We start from the raw sequence: 19,538 nt of genomic DNA on the forward strand, positions 1-19,538 counted from the left end.
GCAAATAAATGGATAAGATAATACAAATGGCTCAAGGTGAAAAGACTATTGAGCATTTCCACCTTCCTTATGTACTCTCCATCTACATGCACAATCCCATGAGGAAATCTTACAAATGGTTAAAATAATTTATATTTCTGAAAAAAATCAGCATTAGGTGTCCAATTGACCAACCATTAGTCTCATGATGTTGAAAGGGAAGCAATCTAGAGCTTCTTCTTTCTATCCCTCCAGTCCAGAAGAAGAGCTAAAAAGATATATGTATATGTATATGTGTATATGGAAAGCAGAGACAGACAGAGAGAGAATGATTAGAATCGAGAAAATTGTAGTATTTGCTACATATAGATGCATCTCAGTCAATGATCACTTAGATCATAAGCTAAAATTTATTAAGTGCCTACTGTGTGCCTGGTACTCCACTCAGTGACAGGGATATGAAAGCAAAAGCCAGAGATTTTCTGTCCTCAAGAAACTTACATTCTACAGAGGCGAGATCAAACTGTGAAGGGGATCAGAATTCTCACTGGTTGACTTTAGAGCAGGTCCTTTTTGCCCACCCTCCTGGGTTTGGAGGCTGGATTGAGAGGGAATATAATGCTAAGCTCAGAATCAGGGCTTTTCCTAAACTTCTGTCTTGTAATTTCATTCTGTATTCTCTTTTAAAAGCTTTTTAAGAGCAGAAATTAAGATTTATTAAGATTGAAAATTGCTAGAATTGTTGTGATCCATTGTGGTTCCTTTAATATCATTTGAACCACAATAGAATTATTTTTAAATGTACTAATAAGATCCCACATCATAAATGGGGTGTCAGGGAGGGAATGGGAATTGGGGACATAGGGTTTGGAGTATTCGATTTAGGGAAGAAGAGTAGGGAGGGGAGCAAGCTAGCTGCAGCCTGGCTGGTGTTGGAGCTGTAGCTCCTGGCCAGGAAATCCCAGCTAAGTACCTGGTGCTTATAGAATTGGCCTTGTACTTTTACATAGGATTCTGGGTGTTCCTAACAGCTTTGTTTTGTCGAAACAGTGCTTGCTGATGCTCTGCAAGTGAGCGTAAAATCCCAACCTACTTCCTCCGTGCGCCTGAGGGACGGGGATTCATTTGAACTCCATTGCTCAGCCTCTTCTGTCTCCTTGGAGCACACACATCTGTCTGTGATGTGGGAGCTTCACCGTGGTCCTGCCAGGCAGAAAATACTCTCCTGGACCCATGAGAATAGGTTCTATCCTGGTCCACAGTATGAAAGCCGCTACCAGAGTGGAGATTTGCGTCTGGACACCATTGGGGAAGATGTTTACCGATTGTCCGTGTCTCGGGTCCTGCCGGTTGACCAGGGTACCTACAAATGTGTGGTCAGTGAGTGGATTGGAGAGAAGGGAAAATGGCAAGAAATTCAAGAGAAAAGCGTGGATGTTGCCACTGTGACGATCCAGCCAACAGGTGGGTTTCCTGTGTCTGTATTTGTGTGTATTTTGTCATATCCTAGCCCAGACCATGATGAGAAGCTGCTTAGGCTTAAAATGTGACCTCTGACAAGCCCTCTAACCCCTCTGAGCTTCTTTTTGCTTGCTTGTGGAATGAGGGGATTGAAAGAGGCGAGACTCCTTCTAACGATCCTGTGATCCCTTAAACTGACCAGATGGGGAGAGAAAAGGAGGATGATGGAAGCTACATCACTACATCCCCTTTCTTCCTTTGCCTTTTTAAATCCGTAGTGAGGCGTGTGGAGCCAAATATAGTATGATAGAATCAAACCCAGAGCTAAAAGGGATCTCACAGTCCTTTTAGTTCAACGCCTTCATTTTTAGAGAAGGGACGTGATTTCCAAGGTCACATAAGTAAGTTAACAGTAGAGATGGGAACTAAATACTCTTGACTTCTGAACCAATGCTCTTTCCACGCTACCATGATTCTTCCAGAGTGATGGATATTATATCAGCCTGTTATAAATGTTAATTTTCTTGATTGGCTCATTGGGGCTCCCTATCTTAGAGTTCCTGATTAGATCTCTCCAATTCAGTGGGGAAAATGTTAATAGATATAAAAAAGTTCCCTATCCAAATGTTGCTGAACATAGTATAACTTTATTAAGTTGCTTGTGGATTAGGTACCATTTATTTTCTGATTGGTAAAAACATTCCTCTCTGGGAAATCTTCCTTAGGCCATCTATTTTGTGGATCAAGACCATATAGAAGAAAGTATATATTTACAGGAACAAGATGTGAATATCCATAGCACTAACAGATGTAACTTGTAAGGAATGGCCTTAAGGACCCCAATTTTTGTCTGTTTCTGTCCACCAAGTCTTCTGTTCCCTTGAATATGAAATCTGGGACAAAGCATGAAAGTGAGGTTCATTGTCATGTGAAATATACCCCAAAGGACAATAAAACCTCTCAATATTTGGACTCTTTTAAGAGATTTTTATGTATTTAAAAATTTTTTAAATGTAATGTTATCTTATTACATCTAGTTGAATCTTACTTGTACCTCCATGAAGTTTTCTCTGATGAATTTCAAAATAACAGAATCCCAGAGGTGGCCAGGACCTCACTGACTACCATATATTCCACAAACATACCTGAAAATAAAACTCCATATATAGATACCCAGCTTCTATTCAACGATTTCAATGAGGGAGAACTCCATTTCTTAACGTAGTCTTCTCTTGATTATCTCTTTTCTTCCTGAACTCCTCTTCACCAGTCCATTTCCTTTTTTCTTTTAATTTTTTTTATCATTTCTTTTGTTTTTACATCACCTTCATTTCCACATGTATTCTTCTCCCTTCTTCTACCTGTAACAAAGAATAAGAAAAGTGAGAGTGGGAAAAACCAGTTCAAAAACAATTTTTTTTGTTTTCAATAGCATTTTGTTTTTCCAAATACACATAAAGATAGCTTTTAATATTCAAACTTTGTGTTCCAAATTTCTGAGACAGCAAGTAATCTGTATAGGTTAAATATGTGCAATTCTTCAAAACATATTTCCATATTTGTCATGTTGTGCAAGAAAAATTAGAACAGAAGGGAAAAAATCATGAGGAAGAAACAAATAAACAACAACAAAAATGGTGAAAATACTGTGCTTTGATCCATATTCAGTCACCATAGTTCTCTCTCTGGATGCAGATGGCATTTTCCGTCCCAAGCCTATTGGAACTGCCTTGAAAAACCTCATTATTGAGACGAGCCAAATCCATCACAGAACTAACAATCACATTAACTGTCTGACAGTATCCGGGAGGTTCCATACCCATAGTTTCTCACCTCTGCAAATAAGAGAGGGAAGTATATTTTTTCATTTCTTTAACACCAATCTTGGTCTTTATAATCATCACACTGCTTTTGTTACTTTTTTTTTTTTTTTTTGCTGTTCCATTTACTTTACTACTGTCATTTTTTTCCTGATCTGTTTAATTCACTCTATAATAGTTTCTATAAATCTTCTCATACTTCTCTGTATTCCCTCTATTCATCATTTCTTAAAGAGCCATGTTACATTCATGAGCCATGATTTGTTTAGGTGTTTCCAAATTGATGAGGCCTTTTTCATTTAAACAGGAAATTCCTGACTCCTGGCTGGCTTTTCCATAATTATATCCACTTCTATTGTGTTTAAATGGTGCAGTCAGTCAAAAACATTTATGGAATACCTAATGCTAAGTGGTGGCCATACAAATATGAAAAAAAAAATAAACAATTCCTGTTCTCAAGGAACTTACAGTCTAATGGGGGAAGAAGACAGGACACAAAAAAAAGAAAACTGAAAAGGGGGGCAAGGGGCCATGATATAAAAATCCAAAGGACTATATCCAGATGGCAAATGAAATGGTGGAATCTATCTTAAATGAAGGTTCTGGAGAAACTCTTTACTCTGCTGTCCAGTGGTGGAGATGTAAATTGTTTTATTTATTTCAATACTACTTAAGTGAAGGAAGCATGATGTCATGGATAACATATTGGGCTTAGAATTATGAAGATGTAGTTTCAGATCCTGATTCTGACTCTTGCTAGGTTTATAATTCTGGGTAAGTCACTTAGCATTTGTCTTGGGCAACTCCATCATTTATAGGTAGATGGGTAATGGTCTGTTTTAGTGAAAGAATTTTCCACACTGGGAGTTCCCTGTCTTTAACATATTTTGTTTTTTTTCATACTCTTTCAAAGCTCATGTTCCCTCTTTTCTATGTCATTTGAGTTACTACTCAGATTGTAGTTTGTATGATAGTTTGTCTCTTGGTCTGAAACTCAACACAGTGCCTTGCCATCAGGAGAGCTTGGATTTACTAAAGATTTTTAAAATAATAATGATCATCTTGAGCTCATGGAATTCATTCCTTTCTATGTTTGTTCCCTAGATTTCAAATCTTTTTGGATTCCCATGCATCTGACTGTCCCACTAACCTCTCACATTACATAGATTTGTCCAGGCTTGTCTTAGATTCCTACAAATAAGCTCTCCTCCTCTGACTGGGAGTTCCTCAGGCCAAGAACTATTTCTTTATTTTCCTATATGGCCTCTACTGATGTTCAGCATGAGCCTCTACACATAATGATCTCATATTCCAAGATGGTGGATGCTCCCTGTGGCATAGAGCTAACTCAGTGCTATAGAGATTTAAGCAGTATGGTTTGCCACTAATGGCACCTTTGAACTTTTTTTTTTTTTTAATGAGGTAAGAATGGGGCAGCTAGTTGATGAAGTAGATAAAGTACCAGCCTTGAAGTCAGGAGGACCCGAGTTCAAATCTGACCTCAGACACTTAACACTTCCTAGCTGTGTGACCCTGGGCAAGTCACTTAACTACAATTACCTCATCAAGATAAAAAAATAAATGAAGTCAGGCTTATTTTTCTTTTCTTTCAGATTTAGAGACAGTATCAGTCAGCCATTAATTTTGGAAGTGTCTCCTCCTTCCCAGGCCCTGTATTTGGTACAGGGGACACAAATACCAAGAATGAAATTATCCCAACTCTCAAGGAGCCTACATTCCAATGGAGAATTAGTGAGAATGGCAGGGGATTGGGCTAGATAAGTTTTTAAGACCTTTCCAAATATTGAATTCTGTTATCCTAAGACATTTCCTTTAGAGACACAATTGTGCTAAGACAGGGCAAGGGTGTGTTTGCTGTAGCCAACTCATACATTCCAAATGTGAACTTTTCAGTGTGAACATTTACACTTTGGAAATCAGCAACTGCTACACGTCAGGGTGTGATTTATGGTTTTGATGTTTATGTAGACAAAAAATAGAGAAAATATTAATAAAGATTAAACTTTAAAATGTTCATAGATCAGAGATTTAGAATTGGAAGACATCTCAGGGACCTTTCTGTTCAACCCTTTCATTTTATAAATGAAGCTGAAGCTCAGAGAGATTGGTCATCCACGCAGGAAGTGACGATGGCTAATTTGAACCCATACAGTCTAATTCCAGATCCAGCCTTCTCTCTCCAGTGTCTTTCCACACTGTAGCCATTGGATTTGGAAGTAGCAGAAGTTGGTGACGCCCAGACATAAGCCCTCCACCTGATTCTAAGGTGAAATCTTAGGGAAAAAGGGAAAAAGATGGTGGTTGACATTTACAGCCAAAGATGCTGATGTGATCTCGCTTTACTTTCATGGAGGCCTAGAGGTGATAATTCAAAATGCACTCCGCCCCAGGCAACATACAATGAATTACTGAGTTCAGTTCTGGGCACATTTTAGGAAAAACCTGGAAAAGCTGGATTTTTTTCTCATGAGGAGAAATAGGGTGATAAGGACTCTAGATACCATTCCTCTGTGGTAGGTTAACTGAAAGAATGTATGCCTAACCTAGATAAGGGAAGACTTAGGGAGCACATAATAATTGTCTTTATTTGCAATTTTGTCAAATGGAAGCGGGATTAGTCATCTTCTGTTTAGCAGAACACAGCTGGTAATAAGTGGTAGGATCAGCACAGACCCAGACTTGGCTAGAAACAGGGGACATTTTTCCCTAACAGATCTCTCTAAAAAAGGAATGGGTTGCTTTAGGAGATAGAGAATTTTCCATACGTAGAGGTCTTTGTGCAAAAGCTGGCTGACCATTTGTCTAGCATGATGGAAGAGAAGATTCCTGTCCAAATATCCTTGACATCTTTTGCAACTGAAATTCTATTACACAAGTACATTTTAAAGTATAAGTTATAGGGGCAGCTGAGTGGCAAAGTGGATAGAGCACTAGCCCTGAAGTCAGGAGGATCCAATCAAATCTGATCCCAGATACTTAACACTTCCTAGTTGTGTGACCCTGGGCAAATCACTTAACCCCCATTGCCTCAGCAAAAAAAAAAAAAAAAAAAAAAAAAAAAAAAGAAAAAGAAAAGTTATAGGCTACATTTAGATTTGGTAAGAATTGGGGTAGTGGATGTAGTATGCTCCATAGTTGAACCAACAAGATAGATTAATGAAAAGCAGGAGAAATGTCCTTAAACTGTTGATGACATTCTACTGCTATCTTCCTTTATTTTATTTTATTTAAAGTAAGGCATCTTAAACTTTTTCCTTGCAACCCCTTTTCACCTGATAAATTTTTACATGACTCTAGGCATATAGCTATTAAATAGATTTACAAATCAAACATTCATAATCAATTATATTTTTACAACTTCCACATTTAGACAACCCACAGTTTTAGAAGCTGAGATTTAAAGGAAAAAAAAAACAATAAAAAATTAAAATAAAGAAATTATACTGATCTCTTTAATAGTTATGATCGTACCATCTGTGGATTGACTTTCTATAGAAACCTATGCCATCTTTTTCAAATAGATCAGTCCTCTCCCATACTCTCCAGCAGATTACTCCCAATCTCTCTGCCTTCAAATCTCTCCTCCCTCCAATCTGTCTTCCACTTATGTCAGTCATTTTCCTATAGTGCAGATCTGACCATGTCATCTCCTGTTTAAGAAACTCCAGTGTTTTCTTGTTGCCTCTTGGATCAAATGTAGAATGATGAGAAAGGGACTGTAGTTTTGTTTTCTTTTTATCCCTCACTGCTTAGCAGAGTGCTTGGCACATTGGCCCTTGATAAATATTTGTTGACTGATAAATATAATCTCTACCCCAACTTTAATCTTTAGTTACTCCCAGTCTACTGGTTTTTTCCCTGCTATGTACAAACAGTCAAGTCTTCCATTTTTCTTCCACTTTTTTTCTTTCTTTTTTTTATTATAGCTTTTTATTGACAGAACAAATGCATGGGTGATTTTTCAACATTGTCCCTTGCAATCATTTCTATTCCAACTTTTCCCTTCCCTCCCTCTACCCCCTCCCCTAGATGGCAGGCAGTCTCATACATGTTAAACATGTTAAAGTATATCTTAAATACAATACATTTCCACGATTTTTCTAAAAGAGATTCTCCCTAAGTATTCATCATCTATGAATTCTCTCCCCCATGAAAGATTCTGTGACAAAGCAAGAAATGAGTTTGTGCTCCCCATCCTTTGGCAATAGTGATTCTGCTCTGTAGCCAGTTTACAGAAGAGAAAATTCAAGGGGAAATAGAAGTCACTGTGTGGTTGAAAAACAACATAAATATGGGTTTATGTCTTATAGTTAAAAGAAATTATAGTTGTGATTTTAAAGCTGTAGCACCATCAATTTTCTTATTCCTATCTATATGAGCTATGGCAGAAGTTTTCTATTGAATTAATAAAAGTGTCGCAATAATATTAAGACTTTTGCCTTCAGCAAAGGGCTAGGTGCTAGGGGCAGAAGGATTGTGTGGGCTCAGACCTCCATGTACACAAATAAGTCTGAAACACAGTAGAATGTGATAGGGTTAAAGGAGGGCCTGGCAAGAAATTTGCACATGCTTGTCTGAACCAAGACTGTCCCTGCTGCATTTAACAAGGCTCTGCCCTATGCTGCTCTCTATCTAGACTGTCTTTGGTGGCAAGAGATCCTTAAATGATTAGAGGCAGCTGGGTGACTCAGTGGTTAGACCCAGAGGATCTTTGATGGAGGAGAGAATTCATAGATGATGAATAATTAGAGAGAACTTGCCCTCTTTTAGAAAATGCATGGAAGACTTGACTGTATATAGCAGTGAGAGAACCAGTAGACTGGGAGTAACTAAAGATTAAAGCTGGGGTAGAGATAATATTAGTCAAAAAATATTTATCAAAGGCCTCTAATGTGGTCTGAAGTCAGGAAGTCCTGAGTTCAAATCCAATCATAAACACTTATTAGCTGGGTGATTCCTAGGCAAGTCACTTAAGTCTTTTTACCTCCGTTCCTCATCTGTAAAATGGGGATAATAATAGCAAGCACCTACCTCCCTGAGTTGTTATGAGATAATGTTTATGAAAACATATAATACAGTCCCTGGCATTTAGTATTATATACAATTATATATTATATATTTCTGTTCCCTTGTATTATGTATGGGGATGAGGGTAAATATAAAATGGGGTGGGGAAAATTGGAGGTTTTCATTTGTTCCAAATTGTAAGACTTCCTTAAACTTCATTTAAGCCCTTTAAATAGTGTGTCACAGAGAAGGTTCATATATATACATATACATGTCTATATGTATATTTATATATTCACACATATACACATACACATATATATGTACTCACATATATTATGTTTTTCTATTCAGAAACTGGAAACAAGCTATAACATTTCCCTTCTCTAACACTAAGACTTGCTTCTCCTTCTTGCTTACCTAAGTGGACTTTAAAATTGCCCTGAAAAGCTTGTTTGAAATATATTTCAGGTTTTATTTAGATTCAAATGAAAGTCATTCACTAGGGAGGGCTTGAGCTTTTTGGGTTAGGATTCTTTCCCTCCCAGAACTGGGCACCAACCTCACTTGGTCCTACTCATTGGGTACAGCTGTTACCACTGAATAACTCTCGCCAGAGAACCATAGGGATTTGCTGAGCCATTAACCTCTTGGGAACAGTTATTTTTCATCTGTATAATTGTTTCCAGATCATCATCAGTAAGCTGAGTGTTGTTGTACTTAGATTACAGATGTTCAACTTCTTTTTTAAAAAATAAATTAAAGTATCACTAAGTGGAAAGCTTTGGAAGCAAATAGTGGAAACTCCATCGGTGGGTCTGCTGTTGGATAAAACAAGATACCTGAAATATTATATCCAAATATAGTCAACTCTTGATTAGTCTCACTAATGAAATAGAACTGACTTAAGTTATACAAGTTATTTGTCTAGAATTTTATGATCTGTTTTTATATTTGATTTGTATGTGGGTATGTCTAATGGTTTTGGAACTAACCTTATTATGAAGTCACACCATTGAAGATTTAGGAGGAAAGTCATCTGGCTTCTCACTATTTTGGCCTCTTTCCTCTGAATTCTTCTGCTCTTCGTGCTGGAAAGAGCATCACTTCTCAGAATAATGTATAGTCCCAGCTGATCCTGGGTTGTTCTACATCTCTAAAATTGCCAAAATTATGGTCTATATTTTCCCTGAGTTGGAGGAGGTAATTGATTTTTGTCTTTAAAGATTTTTTTTAAACTAAGCCTCATAAAGGAGTAAAAGGTTTTATTTTATTCAACAGATATTTTGGAATACTTCTGAAATCCCTCCTTAATTACGTTAAGAAGAATTTAAAAATTCTATTGCTTTCCTTTGCAAGGGGAAAGAAAAGAAGGAGGAAAATAATTTGGGACTCAATTTTTTTTAAAAAATGAGTGTTAAAAATATTTTTTATATATTAGGAAATAATAAATTTTTTTTTACAGGATCTAAAAATAAATTAATCTGAGGTTTGAATTATCTGATTTATCAGGATTTCTCAATATTGTTTTTAATTTTTAAGCCTTAAGAGCAACTGTCACCAAGAATAATGTATCTGTGACTGAAGGAAATGACCTGGATCTTACCTGCAGCATCGCCACTGACCAGAAGGATGACATCCAGGCTGAAATCACGTGGTACTTTAGCAAGGCACCTGACAGTTCCTTGCCTGATGCACACATTTTGGCAAGCATGGACCATAATTCCGTGGTGCACAGCCCATTGACAGTTACTTTAAATCGTGTGGATATGCACTCCTATCGCCTGCTAGTGCGAGATATTAGCAAAGAAAACTCTGGCTACTATTTCTGCCATGTGGCTCTCTGGGCACTTAGGCATAACAGGACCTGGCAGAAGGTGGCTGAGAAGATGTCTGAACCAGCTGGAGTGGAGGTCACCTTGCTGGGTAAGTGACTTGTTTATCAATAGAATTCATGAAAAGGGCTTTTCTTCTCTCAGGCGTAATCATTCCCACATAGTGCTGGGCCTGAACAAATTATCTGCTTTATTTTGACTTCCCACGTATCAGCAGAAATGAACTTTTGACCAGGTACATCCTCAGCCAGGAATGAAACCAAACTGACCCTGAATCTAGAAGGCAAGGAAGTGTTTGGATAATGTGGCTTCAGTCTCAATGCCTTCATTGGAGGGAATTTAATCTCCTTTTGTTGCTCAGATTTATAGCATCAGGGTGTTCCTGAATAGCTCTTTGAAACGAATCCTCATCAGAGAAAGGATGGAGTATCATTCTTTCTTCCCTTATCCTGAAACTCCTAGGAACTGTGGCAGGGGCTCTGAGTTTATCTTGGTGCTTTTCCAAAAGCACAAAGCAGAAAGGAAAGGAGAGGATTTCCTCACTTAAGGGAGACTGGATTTTCCTCTTGAGTCCTCCCAGAATCCAGAGATATTTTATTTTTCAGTGTCAGGTTCAGGAGCCTGTGTACTTTGTCAGAGTATTTTAGCATCCTTAACTGGCCCCAGATAAAACTAAATGAAGAGCATCATTGGATGGTCAAGATAGCTTCCAGAAACATTACTTCTCTATGTAATGGAGAAGGAAGAATACAGGGCCAGAATGGACAGATTGAAACTGTCTAATCTTCAGCCGGTCTCCCACTTCCATTTCCTCATCTGTAAAATGCAGATAACAATGCTTGTATTACTTAGATTCTGGGGGATTCTGAGGGAAGTGTTTTGCAAACTTTAAAGTGCTTTAGAAATGTGAATTGCCAACTTCCATGCCGCAACTTAAAAGAGATTATTGATATCTTTTATCCCAATATAACCCTACTCCACCCAAAGAGTCATCCCTCATAATTAAGGATAAAAAAGGGGTTAAGGGTGGGAACCAGTTTGATCTAAACAAACCAAATCCAACTGTATATGAGATATTTCACACCCATAATCCCCTACCTTGTAACTTTTCATGTGACTGAAAAGGATTAAGCCTTCTGTTCTCCTCTTCACCCTTCTCTTCCTAGGCCTCCACCCCCAAACTAGGAATTTAGGCTGAAATAACCCCAAACTCTTGAACTCTCCCCTCCTAAATTCTCTTTTCATTGTTATTCCAAGTGAAATTAGCCAGGCTGAATGAAGTCGCCATTGAATGGGGTCAGCTTGCCCTTTTTCTCTTTCTCCTCCTCTTAAACTGAAGGGGAGACTGTTCCAATGAAGAGAACACAATAAGGACAATATTCTCCATGCTTCAGATTCAGGATTGCTGCTCAGCCATAACACATTGGTCTTTTAAAAAAAAGTTCCTGATAAAGAGAGATTACACATGTCCTTTTACACCATCATATTACAGGGAGCCAGCCTACAGTAGTGTAGTGTGAGGAAGGAATTGGGTTCAGAAACTGAGCTGTACTATTTACTCAGTGACTGTAGCTAAGATGCTTCATTTTTTTTTTTGATCCTTGTTTTCTTATTTGTAAAAAGAATTAATGATAACACATAAGTACCATGATGAGAATAAAATGAAAATATTCTTGCAAAACATAGGTTTTCAGTAAGCATGACTTAGGCTTACCCTTATTTCTGCACCCCTACCCCCATATCATATTTAAAATTTTATTTTCAAAGTTCTTTTAAGTTTACTTTTTAAAAATATGCTTAATCAAGTTAACTTACTAGGTTTTTGATGAGTTACAATAATGTTTGAATATTCAATAAATATTCTTCTTAAATTTTTAAAAAAATTATGATAGCAGTGCCTTTACAACCTGCTTTTCAAGGTGCTTGTAAGGAAGGGCTTTATAAGCCTTAAAAGCATCTCCCATTCCATTACTTTCAAACCCTGATATCATCATTGCTTTGAGTTTATACCATAGCTAGTATAAACCCCAGGGCAGGCTGATGGCCCCTGTGGACACCATCAAAGGGAATTCAGGTAATCAAGGATAACGCCTCCTGAGACCCTTTGGCTTCTCTGAAGTTGGTTTTATCCTTTATTATTTATCTACTTGTTGTATGATCTTGGGTAAACTATGTAACCTCTCAGAGACTCAGTTTCTTCGTCTGTAAAACTGAAATAAAAATTCTTGTATTGCTGACCTCAATGGTATCATGAAGAAAAATTAAATGCAAAGCACATGGCAGATTTTGATATGCTAGGTCAATGCCAGTTATCATTATTTCTAATTAAACACACTTAACTTTTCCTCAGCTGTGTGATTCAGCTGCAGAATTGTTTTGCAATCACAAGTATCAACTGTTGTCAGTTCCACATGGGTTCAGGTCCCTGTGCCTATTTGTGTACCTCCTAGACTTCTGAACATTATGGTCTCACGGACCCACCTTCCCTGGATGGGGTGTGTGGGGAGGATCCACTTTATTTTGCAAGCTGATGAATGTTCACAAGGTCATGGATTTAGAGTTGAAAGTAAGCTCAGGGGCCATACAGTCCAACACCCTCATTTTATACTTCAGGAAACAGGTTTGGTGAAGAAGTGGTACATGGCAAGGAAATATCTACGGTGGGATTTGAATCTGGGTCTTTGAATGAGTGCAGTTCCCATCCATTAGGTCAGGGTTTTAACAAAAACTACAAGGAATCAGATGAGAGAAGAGGATTATGGTCTGAATGTCTCTCACTCTTTAAATCACTTAAGTGGTTCAGCCACGTATGATTCCCCATTCCGGATTTTCTCAGCAGAGATACAAGAGTAGTCGGCCATTTCCTTCTCCAGCTCATTTTACAGATGAGGAAACTGAGGCAGACAGGGGGACATGATTTTCCCAGGTGTCTAAGGCCAGTTTTGAAGTAAAAAAAAAAATGAGTTTTCCACTCTCTCCATTTTGCCACCTGGTCCCCTTCTTTAGCAGGGGGGTCCTTCCAGGTCTGAAGAGCTTAGGAAACAAGGTTTATCCGGGAGCCTTTCTCCCTGCCATGCAAACCACGTGCACAATACATAGGGAGCAACTGAACTGGAACAATGTTGGCCCGACCAGAACTCTCCTTAGCAACTCTTCAAAATAAAACAGATGTTGTCAGCACCAAAGGAGGGTTTTTCGTCTCTGGAGCTGAATTTGTTCCACAGCTCTGATCCCTGGGCATGTTGTGTGATGCCGTCAAACACCCCCCCCACCCCACCCCCCGAGTTCTGAATCACCGCCTGAGCATCTTTTCTAAGTGGGCCGCCCGCTCTCCAGTTTGGGAGCCTTTGAAGGCCGATGCATTGATCTCGGCGCGTGGGGGCTGCGGGGCTGTCAAATTACAGGCAGAGCTCTTGTGGGAAGCTCTGAGATTCTCTTTCGTGGAAGGGAGTGATTAGGGTTTGTGCTTTCCAGACAGTGAAAAGGCAGAAAAAGACAGAGAAGGAGCTGGCGGTGCAGCAGGGCTCCGTTACATTCCTCAGGCTTTTGTTGTGTGTGTCTGTACCTTGTAGATGTGTGGTCTGGGAAGGGGCAAGTGGCAGATAGTAAAAACATGAATGTGGTGATGATTACCCCATTTGTACATTTGTTTATATATATAATAAATATAAATATGCATTTACATGTAAACACATAAAATATCCACCCTCATAATCCAGATATTCATTTGTGCATATATATATATACACTCACAAACATACATATCCATAAATAATAAACATCATTTATATATATACACTATCATTTCAGTTGTGTCCAACTCTGATCCCATTCAGTATTCTTATCCAACTCATTTTATAGATAAGGAAACTGAGGCAACTAGTGTTAAGTAACTTTTAATTTTAAAATTGTAATTAAAGTCTTCCTGTCTTCACCTGGCATTCTGACTGTGCCATTAATTTAATTTAATGAGTTATTGTATGTAAAACACCTTACAAATCTTAAAGCTGTACATAAATGCTACTTATTATATGAATGCACACCATATTATATGAATGCACACCATAATAGATGTCAATGTGCTCTAATACACCACATAATATGCTTTTTATATGCAAATGCCTCCATGAAGTGGCTTTCAAATCCTTTCTGTCACTTGGACCTTGTCTTCCTTACCAGTAAAGTGTGGGAGTTGGACTGAAAGACTTCTGAGGTCCAGTCTAATACCCACTATGTACACACACCAGTATTAGAGCCATTGTTTTGTTAGGAGTAAAATGTTAGAAAAAAATAAAATGTGCATAGAATGACTGATTCAACGGGGCAGCAGTGATTTTTGTCTCATAGAATATTTACAGATATTCACAATGAGCAAACCCAGAGGGAAGCCCAAGGGATGGAAAAGGCTGCTGTAAAAGCCGTTGCCTTCTCCCTTCCCTTCCAAAGGCATCTTCTTCCCGCCCCCATGTCCACTCCACCCTGCAGCTGCTTATACAGCTGGCTTGAGATAGGAAAGCCAGAACCTTTAGGGCTTTGCCAGTCTGTTCCCCTACCCAGAAACCTCTGGGCCTAGTCTGCTGATATTGGGATATTTGGGGTGCTTGCATGATGTAATGGTATAATAAACTCTGTACCTCTTGGGATAACTGAACAGTGACTCAGAAGTACATAAAATTTGTGCCCACTCATTAGTGTTCCAAACAAATACTATTCTAACCAAAGAGATTTCACGAAAAAGTGGCTCCATCCTAAAGCCATGATGTGACAATTTCAGGATCTGGAACAAATTTCTGAATCGAGGATAATTTGTAGCTGGCTTTCTTGTTGGCAGCTAAATGCCATGAGAGGATGATCATGAGGGCTTGTATTTATAGAGCAATTTAGAAAGTGCTCCCCTTCCAGTAACCTCATGAGGTTGGTGGTATAGTTACTATCCCTGTCTTTATAGATGAGGATATTTTGAGACTCAGGTTTAGTGATTTGCTTGAAGTCACATAAATAAAGTTGTAGCAGTGCTGGGACTTCAGGCCCAGGTCCCATGTCTGTTGCTTCAGTAAACTATAGATTAAATCCTACCCAAATTACTCAAGCATGAATTCTTGAGATAGTGAGGGGTGAGTCTTCTCCCTTCCCACAGCATCTGCTAGATTTGATAAGATAAAACACAGATTTCTAACAAACAAGGAAATCTACTTGTGGTCACTGTGATAAATAGATCCGATCTTAGGTAGTATTCTGAGTGATTCTGAGGACATTGAAAGTGGTAGGAAAGGATTTGGGGGTTCCCAGAGTGCCCCTCTAACACTCCCCTCACAAACTCTGACCTGCTTTTTCACTGAATGAGAGAATAAAGTTGTATAGACCTAAGGACATACCTGTGAATCCATCTGCCAGCTACAAGGGATTAGGGAGTGGGCTTTGGTGTGCCTGTAGTCTCTGGGTATAGGACCCTATTTCACGAAGCTTTCTTCTCCTCTTTTCTCCTGATCCTTCATTATTCTTCACCAAATGACACTGCACCATCTCTCCTAGAGGTTCAGCCTTGGTTCTTGGCTACTTTCATTATACAGCAGTATCCCAGTCCCAGAATTAGCCTCCCCTTTGGTCCATGTCTGGGTCCTCCTCAGCTTTATCCTTGGCAGGAACCATAATTCTTCTAAATGATTGCTGCTTTCCATTTTCTAGCCTAACCCGGTATCTATCTGGTCATCAGTTCTTAGGAGGTAGCCACATTTTTTATCAATCAAGGGTTAGGAAGAAAATTCCTTAAGCCATTCAATTCTTGAATTCCAATGTCTTCCTTCTGTTAATTATTTCCTGTTTTTCCTGTATATAATTTTGATTTGTACATAACTTGTTAGCATGTTGTCTCCCCCATTAGACTGTAGGCTCTTGGAGGACAGAGAATGTCTTTTGCTCCTTTTTGCGCAATGTCTGGCAAACAGTAGGCATTTAATAAATGTGGATTGACTGGGGAGGCAGTTTATCAGATTTGATGCCCCTGGAAGCGGTTCCCCCTTCAGCCCTTGGCCATCGTAATAGTGAGTATTCTGAAGGGTGAAAAAACCTCTTGGGAGAAGACCGCATTGGCTTTGGATTCAGTGATTGATTTTTCAGCAAAGAAGGCAGATTATAGCACTTTCCTGACAAGTCTGCAAATAATAGCTATTCATGTTATATTTTGAAAAAGGCAAAGAAGGGAAATGACCTCAGGGACTTTTCTCAGAAAGTTAGTCCGGGGTCAGGACTGGGTCTGGATTCCTCCATCTCTTTGTCCCATGTCACATCACGTATAGCATCTCTTGCTGAATCTTGAGCATATTAGTGCTCACTCCTTATCATCAAAGACTAAATTATGTTCATTCTGTTGTTAAGGAGGGCAAAGAAGGGTCTAATACAATTTAGAAGATTTTGATCACAGATTTTAAAAATAGAAGACCAATTCTCAGCCATCCAAAAACTAATTCTATAATATTAATAGTAACTGATGGTTACTTATTCCTTTAAAGTTCGCAAAGCACCTCCACAATCTTTCCTTAGCCTCAAGACAACAAAGCAGTGAAATGAATAGTTGAGTTACCACTATTCCCATTTTACAGATGGAGAAACTAAAACTCTGAGAGATCATTAATTATAATAGCTCACATTTACATAACACGTTATGTAAATAATAGTTTATTTTTCCTGTGAACTAGGTGCAGCCAGGTGGTGCTACCTTGGCTCAAGCTTGGTCTGGAGTCAGGATGTTTTAATTTAAAATATGGTCTCAAATACTTACTGGCTATGTGACTCTGGACAAGTCACTTAACTCTGCCTGCCTCAGTTTCCTCATCTGTAAAATGAGCTGGAGAAGGAAATGGCAAAGTATGGCAGCATCTCTGCCAAGAAAACCCCAAATAGGGCCATGAAGAGTCAGACATGAGTGAACCATTGACTGAGCAACTGAAGCTCTGTGAAATGAGGTCTCTTCTCAAACCTGTTTTGTAGATGATGAAACTGAGGCTATGAGAGGTTAATGTTTATTACAGATATAAAACCAGGAGGGAGCTCAAGGGCCTTCTAGTTCTTTCCCCTCATTTATAATTGAAGCATTTTCTCATGGTCACTAAGGAAATAACATCCAAGAATAGATTGAAACCTCCATGTTTCTGACTCGAGATTCAGTGCTCAGAGCCATATTGTCTTCCATTCAGGAAAGATTTGCACAGCCAACATTTTCTGGCCTATGAAAGAAAAATGGCAGAATTTATGCTCATTTTTCCTGCTTTCTAAATTTTAAGACAGTGTAGTTTTGATCCATGAGGAGAGAGGGAGGGGAAAGGAGATCCTGAAGTTAGAACAACAGCTAATGGGTAACCATTATGGGAGTAAGGCTGGGGATGATAGATGTGAGCATTATATGAAATTTCCCTCTTTCCTTTTGTGTTTAAAACACGTTGGAATAAGCATTGCTTCTTTGAATGGCAATGCTCGTGACAGAGCTATTTCTGGCACAGTTCTCCATCACATTTGGCATCAAATACACCTTTACAGAATTTGAACAATGTATTTTGGAGATAGAAGAGAGAGGAACTGGATTCAGAAATGATCACGCAAACAGAAAATATGAAAATACTCAACAGTTTTACCCTTGAACCATGTAAAGCCTAAATTTGTTTGCAAACTACCTGCTTGAAAATAGTTTAGATATTCCTGCCTGTGGGCAGTGAAAGCGACAGCACCATCCCTATCTCTGTATTTCTTAATTCATCTCTCCTATCTATTTCTTTCTTCTTGAATTCCTTTCCTCCAAGAATCCCATTTCTGCCTGCAACTAGTTTTCCAGGCCACACCCATATTTGGAACAACTTTCTCCCTTTATTTAGACAGTTTCTGATGTAGGTTTTCTGGGTTTTAGAGGGTTTTTTTTTTAATTTTTTTCTACTAGATCTGTGATTTCAACAACATTGGGAATTTCTCCCTCCCTTCCTCCCTCCCTTCCTCCCTCCCTCCTTTCCTCTCTTCTTCCCCTCCCTCCTTTCCTCCCTCCCTCCCTCTCTCCTCTTTCTCTCTCCCTCCCTTTCTCCCTCACTCCCTTCCTGCCTTCCTTCCTTCCTTTCTTTTCTTTTTTTTTTGAAGTAATTAGAGTTGTAACTTGCTCAGAATCACACAGCTACTAAGTGTTTGAGATTAGATTTGAACTCAGATATTCCTGACTCCAGGACTGATGCTCTGCTGACCCTAACATTGGGAATTTCTGGTGAGAAACTTTTTTTTTTTGGCCAGTGCAGATCACCCATTTGTAATCCAAAAGAACACTTGGAGCATGGAAAGGTAAAGCAGCTCTTCCTGGGCTCACCCAGCTAGGGTGTTTCAGAGGAAGCCTTTGAGGCAGGCTCTTCTTGACTAAGGCCAGTTCTCACTATTGCACTATCCTTAACTGCTCCAGCCTCATCTCTGATTTTTCCAACCTACACTGATTTTTTTTCCCCTTCCCTGCACACTCTCACAGTCTTTGTATGGAATAATCTGTCATTTAACTGTTATCAAAAGAATGATAGATCTGGAGCTAGAGATGATTTAGTCCTGCCCTTTCACTTTATAGGTGAGAAAACTGATTGTCCAGGGACACACACATAGCAGGATTTATACTGTCAACTTCTGACTCTAGAACTCATCTTTCCCCCCTCTGGATTTACCTTGTTATATACCATTATTTTAAAACAATGATTTCATAAATGTAATAATCCTATCACGTCAACTAGATTGTAACCTCCTGGAGGGCAAAAACTACAATATAACTACCTGTATTTTCTCCTAAATGCCACTGGTCATGATTGGCACTCGGCACCTGCCTCATCATGGGGTCTTTTACAAATGAGGACCCTTGAGAGAAGGGAAGTGATTTAGTAGTGGTCCTATAGGAAGTGGTAAAGAGGCCAAGCTGCAGCTTCCAAAGTTAGCTTTCTTTTCACTGACTCAGGCTTCCTTCATTCAGTAAACATTTTTTGAGGAGCTAATTCTTTTCAGGATGCTATGTTTGCCACCCTCAGACTTCCATTTTGGTCAGGACCTGTGATTGCATTGATATGGCCATGATACAGAGACTCCCTCAGCCAGTGCAGACTAATGGCTGTTCTATAGTTTACGGACTTTGATGCCAGGAATACTCTGGGGTTAAATGACTTCCCCAGAGGCACTTCAGCAGTGTCTGTTAGCCTTCTTTCTGCCTAGCTTGGCTGCTTCTCCCTTTGGAAGATAAAAATATGAATAGAACAAAGTCTTTGCCCCCTCCCCCCGGGTGCAAAGAAGGGTCTCTTTCCCCATATTCCCACCCCCTGCTCTGGGAATCTAATAAAGATCATTGTTCTCATTGATTCTGAAAGAGGGAGATTCATCATTTCTCTGAATTCCCAAACCATAACAGCTTTTTCTG

The 19,538-nt window shown here is 39.0% G+C and overlaps 1 protein-coding gene across 1 annotated transcript in view; it reads left to right on the forward strand.

The window, feature by feature from the left end:
- Positions 1-19,538, forward strand: part of PTGFRN (prostaglandin F2 receptor inhibitor) — a 75,971-nt gene that overhangs the window by 25,059 nt on the left and 31,374 nt on the right. Inside the window, exons 3-4 of the mRNA XM_074263189.1 lie at positions 1,030-1,443; positions 9,831-10,214. Of these exons, the coding sequence (XP_074119290.1) occupies positions 1,030-1,443; positions 9,831-10,214 (798 nt within the window). The remainder of the gene's footprint in view (positions 1-1,029; positions 1,444-9,830; positions 10,215-19,538) is intronic.

Source organism: Sminthopsis crassicaudata, chromosome 4 (assembly GCF_048593235.1).
Source record: "Sminthopsis crassicaudata isolate SCR6 chromosome 4, ASM4859323v1, whole genome shotgun sequence".
Lineage (NCBI taxonomy): Eukaryota > Metazoa > Chordata > Mammalia > Dasyuromorphia > Dasyuridae > Sminthopsis > Sminthopsis crassicaudata.